Consider the following 13,982-nt stretch of genomic DNA (forward strand, 5'->3'; position numbering starts at 1 on the left):
TTGGGGTGGTGTTGTCATCATGTTTGACAGTCTCCTGGAGGGGAAGGAGTCTCTCCAGTACATGACAGGGGCCAAGCTTCCTGCCATCTAGGACCTCCATACCAGGCGATGTCAGAGGAAGGCCCCAAAAAATTGTCAAAGACTCCAGCCACCCTAGTCATAGACTGTTCTCTCTGCTACCGCACGGCAAGAGGTACCGGACCGCCAAGTCTAGGTCCAAAAAGCTTCTTAACCTCTTCAACCTATGGGGGCGCTATGTCATTATTGGATAAAAAGACATGCCCGTTTTAAGCGCAATATTTTGTCACGAAAAGATGCTCGACTATGCATGCAATTGACAGCCTTGGAAAGACAAAACTCTGACGTTTCCAAAACTGCAAAGATATTATCTGTGAGTGTCCCAGAACTAATGCTACAGGCGAAACCAAGATGAAGTTTCATACAGGAAATGCCCCAGATCCTGAAGGCGCTGTGTTCCAATGTCTCCTTATATGGCTGTCAATGCACCAGGAATGAGCCTGCCCTTTGTGTCGTTTCTCCAAGGTGTCTGCAGCATTGTGACGTGTTTGTAGGCATATCATTGGAAGACCATAAGAGACGACATTTACCTGGTGTCCCGCCTGGTGTCCTGTGTCGAAATTATTGCGTAATCTGTAGGTCCATGCGCGTTCCATTTCTTCAGAAGAGAAAGTCAACTGCCACGAAGGATTTTATCGTCGATAGATATGTGAAAAACACCTTGAGGATTGATTCTAAACATCGGTTTGCCATGTTTCTGTCGATATTATGGAGTTAATTTGGAAAAAAGTTTGCGTTTTAATGACTTAATTTTCGGGTTTTTTTCTTACCCAAACGTGATGAAGAATGATGAAGAAAACGGACCGATTTGTCAACACAAATAATATTTTTTGTAAAAACGGAACATTTGCTATCTAACTGAGAGTCTCCTCATTGAAAACATCTGAAGTTCTTCAAAGGTAAATGATTTTATTTGAATCCTTTTCTGTTTTTTGTGAAAATGTTGCCTGCTGAATGCTAACGCTAAATGCTATGCTAGCAATCAATACTGTTACACAAATGCTTGTTTTGCAATGGTTGAGAAGCATATTTTGAAAATCTGAGATGACAGTGTTGTTAACAAAAGGCTAAGCTTGAGCAAATAGATTAATTTCATTTCAATTGCAATTTTCATGAATAGTTAACGTTGCGTTATGGTAATGAGCTTGAGGCTGTAGTCACGATACCGGATCCGGGATGGCTCGACGCAAGAAGTTAACAGCTTCTACCCCCAAGCCATAAGACTTCTGAACAGCTAATCAAATGGCTACCTGGACTATTTGCATCCCCCCCACTCCCATTTTTACGCTGCTGCTACTCTGTTTATTATCCATGCATAGTCACTTTACCTCTACCTACATGTACATATTACGTCAATTCCCTCGACTAACCTGTGCCCCCGCTCATTGACTCTGTACCGGTACGCCCTGTATATAGCCTCGCTACTGTTATTTTATTGTTGCTCAATAATGATGTTATTTTTCTATTTTTCTTTATTTTAATTTAGTATTTAAGTTAATTATTTTTTACTTATGTTTATTTGAGTAAATATTTGAACGCTTATTTTTATTAACTGCATTGTTGGTTAAGGGCTTGTAAGTAAGCATTTCACTGTAAGGTCTACACCTGTTGTATTCGGCGCATGTGACAAATAAAATATGATTTTATTGTTTTATTTTATTTGATCTCATTTTAGCTGTGGCCAATGACCTTGAGCCTTCATGGATGGGCACTTCTCATGTAAATCTATGACAGCAACCAATGGGGCTTGAATTGCCTTGCTCTCCCTGTAGATTCTGCGGTGATTTAGTGTCCCCAATCAGTTACAGAACACCAGAGCCAATCACTTCACAACTAGAGAAGATTACCAACGCCTACACTGTATTTTCCACTGGCTGCCCCTTCACCACAGAAAGCGTTGAGCTCGGCTGAAACACCTGCATTTTGAAGCTGCCTTACTCAAGAAAGCAAGAAAGAGACCACGTTTGTATGTGTCTTTATTCATTCAATACATTCGTCTTTACATGGTTTGCAAACTGATATGTGACATGAATTAATGGCAAAATAACATACAATAACATTATTTTTTAGCTAAACAGGTGGGGCTCAAAACGGGTTGCCACTGGTCAGTAGTGGAAAGACATAGGAAGAAGACAGACCATGATACAGAAAGCAGTGGACCGACTAATAAAGTAAGCATAAAAAGGGCCAAGGTAGGAAGCAAAAGTAATGATGTGTCAGAGTGAAAAGTGGTGATAGTGTTTGATGAAACCACAGGGGCTCATTTACACCCTATCCGACTATCTAATGCTGTAGAGAAAGAGTTAGGTACACCACCGGTCAAAAGTTTTAGAACACCTACTCATTCAAGGGTTTGTCTTTGTTTACTATTTTACTATTTCAGTGCACTACTTTTGTTTAAAAAAATGTATTTAAAAAACAAATATATGTATGTATACACGTGTGTGTGTGTGTGTGTGTGTGTGTGTGTGTGTGTGTGTGTGTGTGTGTGTGTGTGTGTGTGTGTGTGTGTGTGTGTGTGTGTGTGTGTGTGTGTGTGTGTGTGTGTGTGTGTGTGTGTGTGTGTGTGTGTGTGTGTGCGTGTGTGTGTATATATATGTATATGTGTGTGTGTGTATATATATATATATATATATATAGTACCAGTCAAAAGTTTGCACACATTTACTCATTCAAGAGTTTTTCTTTATTTTTAATATTTTCTCCATTGTAGAATAATAGTGAAGACATCAAAACTATGAAATAACACATTTGGAATCATGTAGTTACCAAAAGTGTTTAAACAAAAAAAATCTAAATATCTTTTATATTTGAGATTCTTCAAATAGCCACCCGTTGCCTTGATAACACCTTAGCACACTCTTGGCATTCTCTCAACCAGCTTCACCTGGAATGCTTTTCCAACAGTTTTGAAGGAGTTCCCACATGTTGAACACTTGTTGGCTGCTTTTCCTTCACTCTGCGGTCCGACTCATCCCAAACCATCTCAATTTGGTTGAGGTCAGGGATTGTGAAGGCCAGGTCATCTGATGCAGCACTCCATCACTCTCCTTGGTAAAATAGCCCGTACACAGCCTGGAGGTGTGTTGGGTCATTGTCCTGTTGAAAAACAATCGATAGTCCCACTAAACCCAAACCTGATGGGATGGAGTATCGCTGCAGAATGCTGTGGTAGCCATGCTGGTTAAGTGTGCACTGAATTCTAAATAAATCACAGACTGTATCACGAGCAAAGCACCTCCACACCATAACACCTTCTCCTCCATGCTTTACGGTTTGGAATACACATGCCTAGATCATCCGTTCAACCACACCACATCTCACAAAGACAATGATCTAATGTCCATGTCTAATGTCCATTGCTCGTGTATATTGGCGCAAGCAAGTCTTCTTCTTATTGGTATCCTTTAGTAGTGGTTTCTTTGCAGAAATGTGACTATTTGGCTTGATTCACAATGTCTCCTCTGAACAGTTGATGTTGAGATGAGTCTGTTACTTGAACTCTGAAGCATTTATTTGGGCTGCAATTTCTGAGGCTGGTAAATCTAATGACCTTATCCTCTGCAGTAGAGGTAACTCTAGGACTTCTTTTCTTGTGGCGGTCCTCATGAGAGCCAGTTTCATCATAGAGCTTGATAGTTTTTGCGACTGCACTTGAAGAAACTTTAGTTTATTGAAAAGGTTATTGAAATTTCCCGTATTGACTGACCTTCGTGTCTTAAAGTAATGATTGCCTGTCATTTCTTTTTGCCTATTTGAGCTGTTCTTGACATAAAGTGAACTTGGTCTTTTACCAAATAGGGGTATCTTCTGTATACCACCCATACAACACAACTGATTGGCTCAAACACTTTAAGAAGGAAAGAAATTCCACAAATTAACTTTTACAGGCACACCTGTTAATTGAAATGCATTCATGGTGGCTATTTGAAGAATCTCAAATATAAAATATAACTTGATTTGTTTAACACTTTTTTGGGGGTTACTATATGATTTCATATGTGCTATTTCATAATTATGTCTTCACTATTATTCTACAATGTAGAAAATAGTAAAAAATAAAGAAAAACCCCTGAATAGGTGTGTCCAAACCTTTGACTGGTACTGTACCTCTACTGGTATGCAACCAAGCCCTGGGGTTTTTCCAGACTGAAAGGATTTAATTGCCTTGAAGTTCCTCTATAAGTTGGCCTTCACACAGGTATTTCTGTACAATTTGTTAATTTTACATTATTACTAGGGGGAAAATCCTTACTGTTATCATTCAGTGGAGATGGAGGAGACATTGCTTAAACTATTTAGCTTCCTCATTCATACTATAATTTGGTGATTCAATTACTCCATAATTTGCAATGAGTATCTGTAAATTATTTTTCATAGCATTTCTATGTTGAAGATTTAAGACAGTTTCCATCCAGTTCGCTTTTTTTTGTATTAAATTAAACTTCACAATGCACTCATGAAAAGCAAAGCACAACCTAAATGTTTTTTTTCATGTTTTATTATTATTGGCTGCCACCTGTAGCGCCAAAACCGTAAAAGCTACCAACACCCAAACTACTTTTAAACATCCAGACCGCCACTGGTCAGCGTGCTTGCTTTTTAAAATATATACTACTAATACTTTTTACACTACAACCATATTTGGGACTAGTTTCAGTAAATTGGTCGTATGTCGCACGTCACTACTTCCCAGGAGAGGCATTTGAATGTAAACGTTTATTTTTTATCAAAATTATTTTTTCCAGATGCCTTCTGGAACATGTGAACTTTCATGTGCCTTAATAACAAACGTGTATGCCATCTGTAAATACAAATTTAATCGTTAAATTACGAGCCTAGTTGGTTTAGCCACGGAAAAAGACAGGAACATTCCCGCTAGGCATGATTGGCTGAGATAATGGATGGGCTAGACATGCTGAGAGATGAGTTTGAATTGGTCTGCCATGCTTCTGTCTATAACATGAGCTGCTCAGTATGTCTAGGTAATCCTTTCTAACGTGGCTTTTTTGAAAGATATCACGAAGAACTGCAAAAGTGATGCTAATGCTCTCCACTTTCAACAACTTAATCCGATGATGTGGCAATCCCTGATTTTAGGTAGAAACATTTTCATTGAACCAGACGTTGTAGAGTCTTCTAAAACAGCGATCAACAGTGTTGTTGTCACGGAAGAAGTTGACCTAGTTTTGAAATCAGTGGAATGCCCGGTCGAAGCAGAGTATGATAGTTAAGGAGATGGAGAAAAGAATGCTGTTTGATTGCAAATATGCAGAGTGAGTCGAAAAGAGAACACTGTTGTATAAAACATCTGTCTCCAGATTACATCTTCAAACTAAAGGCAGCCATGGCATCCGTGACAGAGAGAGAGAGAAGCGTTCAGCCATGTATATGGGTAAGAGTGTCTAGCTAGCTACATTTTCAGATATTATAATTTTCAAATTTTGTCATAGTCGTTTTCATTGGAATTTAAAGTGTACTGTTAGCTAGCTAGCTAACATTCACTGGCTGGTTCGCTAGCTAATGTTACGTGTATGATCTGTGTAGTAATATTATTTGTATCTCAGAAAGCAATTTGCATTGCTAGTTAGCTAGCTAGCTAACATTAGGCTCTAACATTGAACCTAGTTGGTCAGCTTTAGCTCCCTGCAGATTCATGCATAGTTGTAAAGTTATGAGTTGGGATTATGGTTCATTGTTTAGCTAGCTAACTAGCTACATTTCTAAACAAAAGAATCCACTATGCAAGTAACCATTTCACTGTACCGTTTACACCTTATGTAACTCCCATGTATCCCGTGCATGTGGCAAATAAACAGATTTTATTTGCGTGTGTTTTCCAGAGACGGTAATGCGAAGAACAACATGTCCTGCACCAAAGTCAAATTAGGATATAATGTTAGGTCAACGAGACAGTGTCCAAGTTAAAAAATTATCGGGTAGAATGCCCTGCTTTTATTTTGTCACACTCACAATCGTTAGCTATATTTTGTAATTTGCTTGCCATTAACTTTTAAATAATACTATTGTTGTGAGTTCATTTTCCTGTAATAATCAATCAAAATATGCTGAAGTTAAAACTTTGTCAGCTATGATATTGTTATTATTTTAACAACCTAGCGAGCTAACGTTTGCTAGCGAACAAGCCAGAAACGAACCAAAACATTGTTTAGAAAGTTACTTGCCTGGTTTGCTAGATTGACATATACTAAATTCATTTTTAAACGGATGGGTTTATTGGTGTTAAAATACAACTTTAAAGCTATTTTGGACCACCAGGCTGCTGATGTCATGCAGTCTGTCGTATTTGGGTTTCTACTTTTTTTTATAACGATCATGACAAGTTTGATAACAGACAACAATAGATGTCACTGTGACTGTCTACAGACATGTGTATAATGTAGACGTATTATAAAACAGTCTTTAGTCTTGAAGTCTTTGGTTGTTTATTACACTACCGTACTCACTCTGTTTAGCACATGGCCTCACATATGAATCCTTAAAGAGATTGGTGGGGTTTAGGCTGAAGAGGGTGTGAATGATGCTGAATGGGCATAGACCAGTGGTTCCCAAACATCAATGTAAGCCTGCCATACACATACTGTACAATACATTTATTAAAAATAAGAATGAGTGTGAGTTTTTGTCACAACCCGGCTTGTGGGATGTGTCAAAGAGCTCTTATAGGACCAGGGCACAAATAACAATATTATAGTAATCAATCATTTTGCTCTTTATTTAGCAATCTTACATATAAAACCTTATTTGTTCATCAAACATTGTGAATAACTCACCACAGGTTACTGAGAAGGGTGTGCTTGAAAGGATGCACATAACTCTGCAATGTTGGGTTGTATTGGAGAGAGTCTCAGTCTTAAATAATTTTCCACACACAGTCTGTGCCTTTATTTAGTTTTCATGCTAGTGAGGGTTGAGAATCCACTCTCACATAGGTACGTGGTTGCAAAGGGCATCAGTGTCTTAACAGCACAATTTGCCAAGGCAAGAAACTCTGAGCACAGCCCTATCCAGAAATCTGGCAGTGGCTTCTAATTAAATTCCTTTTTCACAGAACCGCTTGTTGCAATTTCGATGAGGCTCTCTTGTTCAGATATCCGTAAGTGGACTGGAGGCAGGGCATGAAAGGGATAACGAATCCAGTTGTTTGTGTCGTCCGTTTTGGAAAAGTACCTGCATAATTGCGCACCCAGCTCTCTCCGGTGCTTTGTTATCACATTTGACATTGTCCGTAAGCTTGTTCATTTGCACACAAAAAAATCATACCATCATGGAAAGACCTGTGTGTTGTCCTTGTTAATGCAGACAGAAAAGAGCTGCAACTTCTTAATCATAGCCTCAATTTTGTCCCGCACATTAAATATAGTTGCGGAGAGTCCCTGTAATCCTAGATTCAGATCATTCAGGAGAGAAAAAACATCACCCAGATAGGCCAGTCGTGTGAGAAACTCGTCGTCATGCAAGTGGCCAGACAAGTGAGAAAAAAAACTTTAAGCTCATCTCTCAATTTTAAAAAACGTGTCAATATTTTGCCCCTTGATAACCAGCGCACTTCTGTATGTTACGAAAGCGTTACATGGTCACTGCACATATCATTGCATAATGCAGAAAATACACGAGAGTTCAGGGGCCTTGCTTTAACAAAGTTAACCATTTTCACTGTTGTGTCCAAAACGTCTTTCAAGCTGTCAGGCATTCCCTTGGCAGCAAGAGCCTCTTGTGGATGCTGCAGTTTACCCAAGTGGCATCGGGAGCAACTGCTTGCACGCGTGTTACCACTCCACTATGTCTCCCAGTCATGGCTTTTGCGCCATCAGTACAGATACCAGATACCAACACATGTTGACCACCAAAGTCAATTTGATGTCACAAAGCTGTCCAGTACTTTAAAAATATCCTCTTATGTTGTCCTTGTTTCCAGTGGTTTGCAGAAAAGGATGTCTTCCTTAATTGACCCCCCATAAATGTAACGGTCATATACCAGGAGCTGTGCCAGGCCCACCACGTCTGTTGACTCATCCTGCTGTAACGTATATAATTCATTGGTTTGTATGCAAAGAAGTAATTGTTTCAAAACATCTCCTGCCATGTCCCTGATGCGTCATGAAACAGTGTTGTTTGATGAAGACATTGTCTGTATAGTTTTTGTGGTCTTTTCCACCATCATTGTCCCAGCCATATCCGCGGCAGCAGGAATAATTAAGTCCTCCACAATAGTATGGGGCTTGCCTGTCCTAGCCACTCGGTAGCTCACCATATAAGACGCTTCTAGCCCCTTCTTATTAATGGTATCTGTTGCTTTTATACATGTTTTACTACTCTCAAGTCGTCTTTATTCTAGCTCAAAACCCCCGTGGCTTATTTAAAAAAAAAGAGTAATGGTTAATGTGATTGGAAGTTCATTATTTAACTAGACTACCTGTATTTGACATTGTGTTGTTATTTCGCTGAACACTAAATGGTTTAATTTTATTTTTGGCAGTGAAACGAGGCTACTCAGGCGAGGGAAAAAATGTATACCCCCGTTGGAAAATACAAATGTACTGTTTGAAAATGTGAATCACATTTTTATCTGGCGTACCCCCGACGGCATTGCACGTGCCCCAGTTTGGGAATACCTGGTGTTGACAAAAAAGAGCTCTCCAGTAGGTGTGCTGTACCAAAATATTCAAGGGGCATTTTCTCAAAAGTGGGGTAACAAGTTTATGAACTATCAAATCAGAATTACCTTACCATTGTTCCTCAACTGTAGTGTATTATATACCATTTTCTATCTCTGAGTCTCTACTTTTATCCAATGTAAAAAACACAATTCCAAATTTCGCTACATAAGACCGAATCGAGCAGGTTGGTAACATTTGCATAAATACCAATCCCAATGTGTTTACGGACATATTCAATCTCTCCCTATCCCAGTCTGCTCGCCCCACAAACTTCAAGATGGCCACCATTGTTCCTGTACCCAAGAAGGCAAAGGTAACTGAACAAAATGAGTATCACCCCGTAGCACTCACTTCTGTCATTATGAAGTGCTTTGAGAGACTAGTCAAGGATCATTTCACCTCCACCTTACCTGTCACTCTAGACCCACTTCAATTTGCTTACCGCCCCCAATAGGTCCACTTACGATGTAATCGCCATCACACTGCACACTGCCCTATACCATCTGGACAAGAGGAATACCTATGTAAGAATAATGTTAATTGACTATAGCTCAGCATTCAACACCATAGTACCCTCCAAGCTCATCATTAAGCTTGAGGCCCTGGGTCTCAACCCCGCCCTGTGCAATATGGTCCTGGACTTCCTGACAGGCCGTCCCCATGTGGTGAATGTAGGAAACAACACCTCCATTTCGCTGATCCTCAACATAGGGGCCCCACAAGGTTGCGTGCTCAGCTCCCTCCTGTATTCCTTGTTCACCCATGACTGTGTGGCAATGCACACCTCCAACTCAATAATCAAGTTTGCAGACGACACAACAATAGTGGGCTTCATTACCAACAACGACGAGACAGCCTACAGGGAGGAGGCGAGGGCACTCTGAGTGTGGTGTCAGGAAAATAACCTCTCACTCAACGTCAACAAAACAAAGGAGATGATCGTGGACTTCAGAAAACAGCAGAGGGAGCACCCCCCTATCCACATCGACGGGACAGCAGTGGAGAAGGTGTAAAGTTTTAAGTTCCTCGGCATACACATCACGTACAAACTGAAATGGTAAGAAGGCCAAACAGCACCTCTTCAACCTCCGGAGGCTGAAGAAATTTGGCTTGTCACCCAAAACCCTGACAAACTTTTACAGATGCACAATCGAGAGCATACTGTCGGGCTGTATCACCAGCTGGTACAGCAACTGCACCGCCTACAACCGCAAGGCTCTCCAGAGGCCTCCAACGCATTACCGGGGGCAAACTACCTGCCCTCCAGGACACCTACAGCACCCAATGTCACAGGAAGGCCAAAAAGATCAAGGACAACAACCACCCAAGCCACTGCCTGTTCACCCCGCTTACCATCCAGAAGGCGAGGTCAGTACAGATGCATCAAAGCAGGGACCGAGAGACTGAAAAACAGCTTCTATCTCAAGGCCATCAGACTGTTAAACAGCCACCACTAACATTGAGTGGCTGCTGCCAACACACTGACTCAACTCCAGCCACTTTAATAATGGGAATTGATGTAAATTGATGTCAAATATATCACTAGCCACTTTAAACAATGCTACTTAATATAATGTTTACATACCCTACATTACTCATCTCATATGTATATGTATATACTGTACTCTATATCATCTACTGCATCTTTATGTAATACATGTATCACTAGCCACTTTAAACTATGCCACTTTGTTTACATACCCTACATTACTCATCTCATATGAATATACTGTACTCGATACCATCTACTGCATCTTGCCTATGCCGTTCTGTACCATCACTCATTCATATATCTTTATGTACATATTCTTTATCCCTGTACACTTGTGTGTATAAGGTAGTAGTTTTGGAATTGTTAGATTACTCGTTGGTTATTAATGCATTGTCAGAACTAGAAGCACAAGCATTTCGCTGCACTCTCATTAACATCTGCTAACCATGTGTATGTGACAAATACATTTGATTAGATTTGAATGGGAAGTATTTGGATACGCCACTGGTCTTTAACCGTTCAAGCTACCAACACAACTTTATAATGTGTAGACGGGCACTGTTGCTTGACAAACCTTTTGATACTACTTTTGATACTACTTTGATACTACTACTTCACACTACCACGGTATTTCCATAAATCCCAATACATTTCAGGGACTTGAATGGTAAAAATTCCGGTCACTACTAGTCTTCCACCAGTTGAACCACAACCTGAAAGTCTAAGCCTTTGTGAATTATTTTACGGCGGTCATACCATGGATCATTTAGCTATTTAGAATTTGATTTAGAATTTTAGGACCCCTGTAGGTATCCCCCCAAAAATGGACCTTTACTACTCTTGCCCATAGAAACGCATTAAATAACACATTCATAAATGGCAAAAAGACAGTCGCATTGTCTGTCTTGTATCTAGGATAAGAAAGCTCAGGAAATATTTCAGTTTCTTTGGACACATATTTAACCATTTTTTTTTGTTGATGTCACGCCCTGGCCATAGAGAGGCTTTTATTCTCTATTTTGGTTAGGCCAGGGTGTGACTAGGGTGTGCATTCAATGCTAATTTTCTATGTTTTGTATTTCTTTGAAGTTTGGCCAGGTGTGGTTCTCAATCAGAGGCAGCTGTCGAGTGTAGGTCTTTCGGAGCATGCAGTTGCATGGTTTGCTAACTATCTGACTGATAGAACTCAGTGCACTCAATTTGATGGGCTTATGTCTGTTAAATTGTCTGTCTTGAATGGTGTGCCCCAAGGCTCTGTACTTGGTCCTCTCTTATTCACTATTTATATAAATGATTTAGACAAAAATATCTAAAATGCACAACTTCATTTTTATGCTGATGACACTGTTATTTACTGTTGTGCCTCGTCTCTTACAAAAGCTTTCCAGAACATGCAAACTGCTTTTTATACTGTCCAACATACCTTGTGTCAATTGAAGCTTGTGTCAATTGAAGCTTATCCTCAATACTGACAAAACTAAACTAATGGTGTTTTCTAATGCAAGAAATATACCTCTGAACCTTTCACCTGTCAGGGCAAGGAGATTGTGGTTGTAGCCTCATATAAATATCTTGGAATTTTAATTGATGATGGCCTTTCTTTTAAATTGCATATTCAACAACTTACAAAAAAAATTAAGATAAAATTGGGATTTTATTTTAAGAATTAGGCCTGTTTTTCTTTTGAAGCCAGAAGGAGGCTAGTGTCAGCTACATTTATGCCTTTACTAGACTATGGGGATATTTTATATATGAATGCTTCCACTCAGTTTTTGAGATCAATTGACACTCTGGTATACTTTTATTTACAAAGCCATTTTGGGTTTATTACCTTTTTTATTTGTGCATTTTTATTGTTCAGAAATGTGGTGGGTACTCCCTTTGTTCGCTGGACTTTATCCTGCTAACTGTTCCAAATGTCTGAACGGAATTTGGTAAAAGGGCTTTTATGTACTCTGCGCCATAATCTTGGAACACCTTACAAAATACTTTTAAACTGGAAGAACTTTTTAAATCAAATCAAATCAAATTTATTTATATAGCCCTTCGTACATCAGCTGATATCTCAAAGTGCTGTACAGAAACCCAGCCTAAAACCCCAAACAGCAAACAATGCAGGTGTAAATCACTGATGAAGGATTGAGGCTGATTCCCTGACCTGTCAATGTTTTAATTTGCTGTTTTATACTCTTGTGAATTCAATGGTTTTTACTAGATTACTTGTAGTTTTTCATGTTGTCTGTCTGTAATTTTTTTGTCATGACTTGGTGCTGCCTATCTTGGCCAGGGCGCTCTTGAAAACGAGATTTTAATCTCAATGAGCCCTTGCTGGTTAAATAAAGGTTCAATTTAAAAATAAATAAATAAAATAAGCTGTCTATCGTTGTCTCTGATTGAGAACCATACTTAGGTAGCTTTTCCCACTGGGTTTTTGTGGGTAGTTGCTTTCTGTTTTTGTCTGGACCAGACCGAACTGTTTCGGTTGTTCTCTTTGTTTCGCATTTTAGTGTTCAGTTTCGAATAAATAATATGAACATGTACCACTCTGCACCTTGGTCCTCACCTTCTTCCACCAATGGCCGTTACAGTTGATAACAAAACTACCTCCATTTTTTTTTAAACTCACCACAGGTTAATGAGAAGAGTGTACTTGAAAGGATGCACATAACTCTGCCATGTTGAGTTGTATTGGAGAGTCTCAGTCTTAAATCATTTTCCACACAGTCTGTGCCTGCATTTAGTTTTCATGCTAGTGAGGGCTGAGAATCCACTCTCACATATGTACATTGTTGCAAATGTGCATCAGTGTCACCACATTTAATTCAGTTTACTTAAGTAAATGGCATTTTCTAGTTAGTTATTAAGCTTGCAATTCTGTAAGGAATAGAAAAACAAAAAGGCTGAAGCCCTACCAATTGGAAGGTAACCGAATCACTCACCATGGTGCACCATGGGCGTTACCTCGTCGCCTGTACCAGGAAGGTTGTAAATAACCACACCAGTGGCTCCACTTTCAGCAGCAGTCTTGATCTTCTCAGCGAAGGTGCAGTTCCCCCTCTGAATAAGGGCGATCCACAGCTCTGAGCTGTTAAAGCCTACCTGGAGACCACAGGCTAAGGGATTTGAATTAGGAAGAATCACGTTTCCGGAAACCGAGGTGACAGAAGAGTGGAGCCCATATAATCCACACTCACAGCTCTGTAACACCGTTTGGTTGTCACTTGTGTTAAAGTAACGCGTTTGAACGATCGCTTTCGTAAATACCATGTCCGCCCCAGCATGTTGAGCAGTTATCAGGCAGAGCAATGTGAGAAATCTCAAGCCAAATCCATGTGTGCCTTTCTTCTCCATTTTCCTCTCAAACATACTCGCAACTCCTGTAGTCAGTCGAGCCCCGTCTTCCTGGTCAACGGCTGCCTGGAGTGCTGTACTATAGTGCAGTAAACTGATACCTCCCTTCTCTGTAACATAAACCAAGTCTACGTCAGTTTTGGTCTCTCTTATCTCAGTGGACCTTGCTCACAAAATTTAAGTCCAGGTTTACCTGTGAGTGTTAGCCTGTTGATTTGACACATGCTTTTGTTTGCAATATTGCAGTGTTGTATTCCAACACACGATCTGTCTTCATTAGTTTCGGGCCAGTGCGCTATTAAATGTGTATAGGAGGAAATGTTCCAGCAGGATTTAAAATGAGCAGTGTCAACAAACGCATTAAATGTCAATACAATACT

The 13,982-nt window shown here is 39.8% G+C and overlaps 1 protein-coding gene across 1 annotated transcript in view; it reads right to left on the reverse strand.

Annotated features, from left to right (window-relative positions):
* LOC123999350 (E3 ubiquitin-protein ligase RNF128-like) overlaps window positions 1-13,697 on the reverse strand; it is a 33,033-nt gene extending 19,336 nt beyond the window's left edge. Inside the window, exon 1 of the mRNA XM_046305011.1 lies at window positions 13,191-13,697. Coding sequence (XP_046160967.1) covers window positions 13,191-13,617 — 427 coding nt within the window. The 5' untranslated portion in view covers window positions 13,618-13,697. The remainder of the gene's footprint in view (window positions 1-13,190) is intronic.
* Window positions 13,698-13,982: the final 285 nt, after the last annotated feature.

Source organism: Oncorhynchus gorbuscha, linkage group LG16 (genome assembly GCF_021184085.1).
Source record: "Oncorhynchus gorbuscha isolate QuinsamMale2020 ecotype Even-year linkage group LG16, OgorEven_v1.0, whole genome shotgun sequence".
NCBI classification, from domain to species: Eukaryota; Metazoa; Chordata; class Actinopteri; order Salmoniformes; family Salmonidae; genus Oncorhynchus; species Oncorhynchus gorbuscha.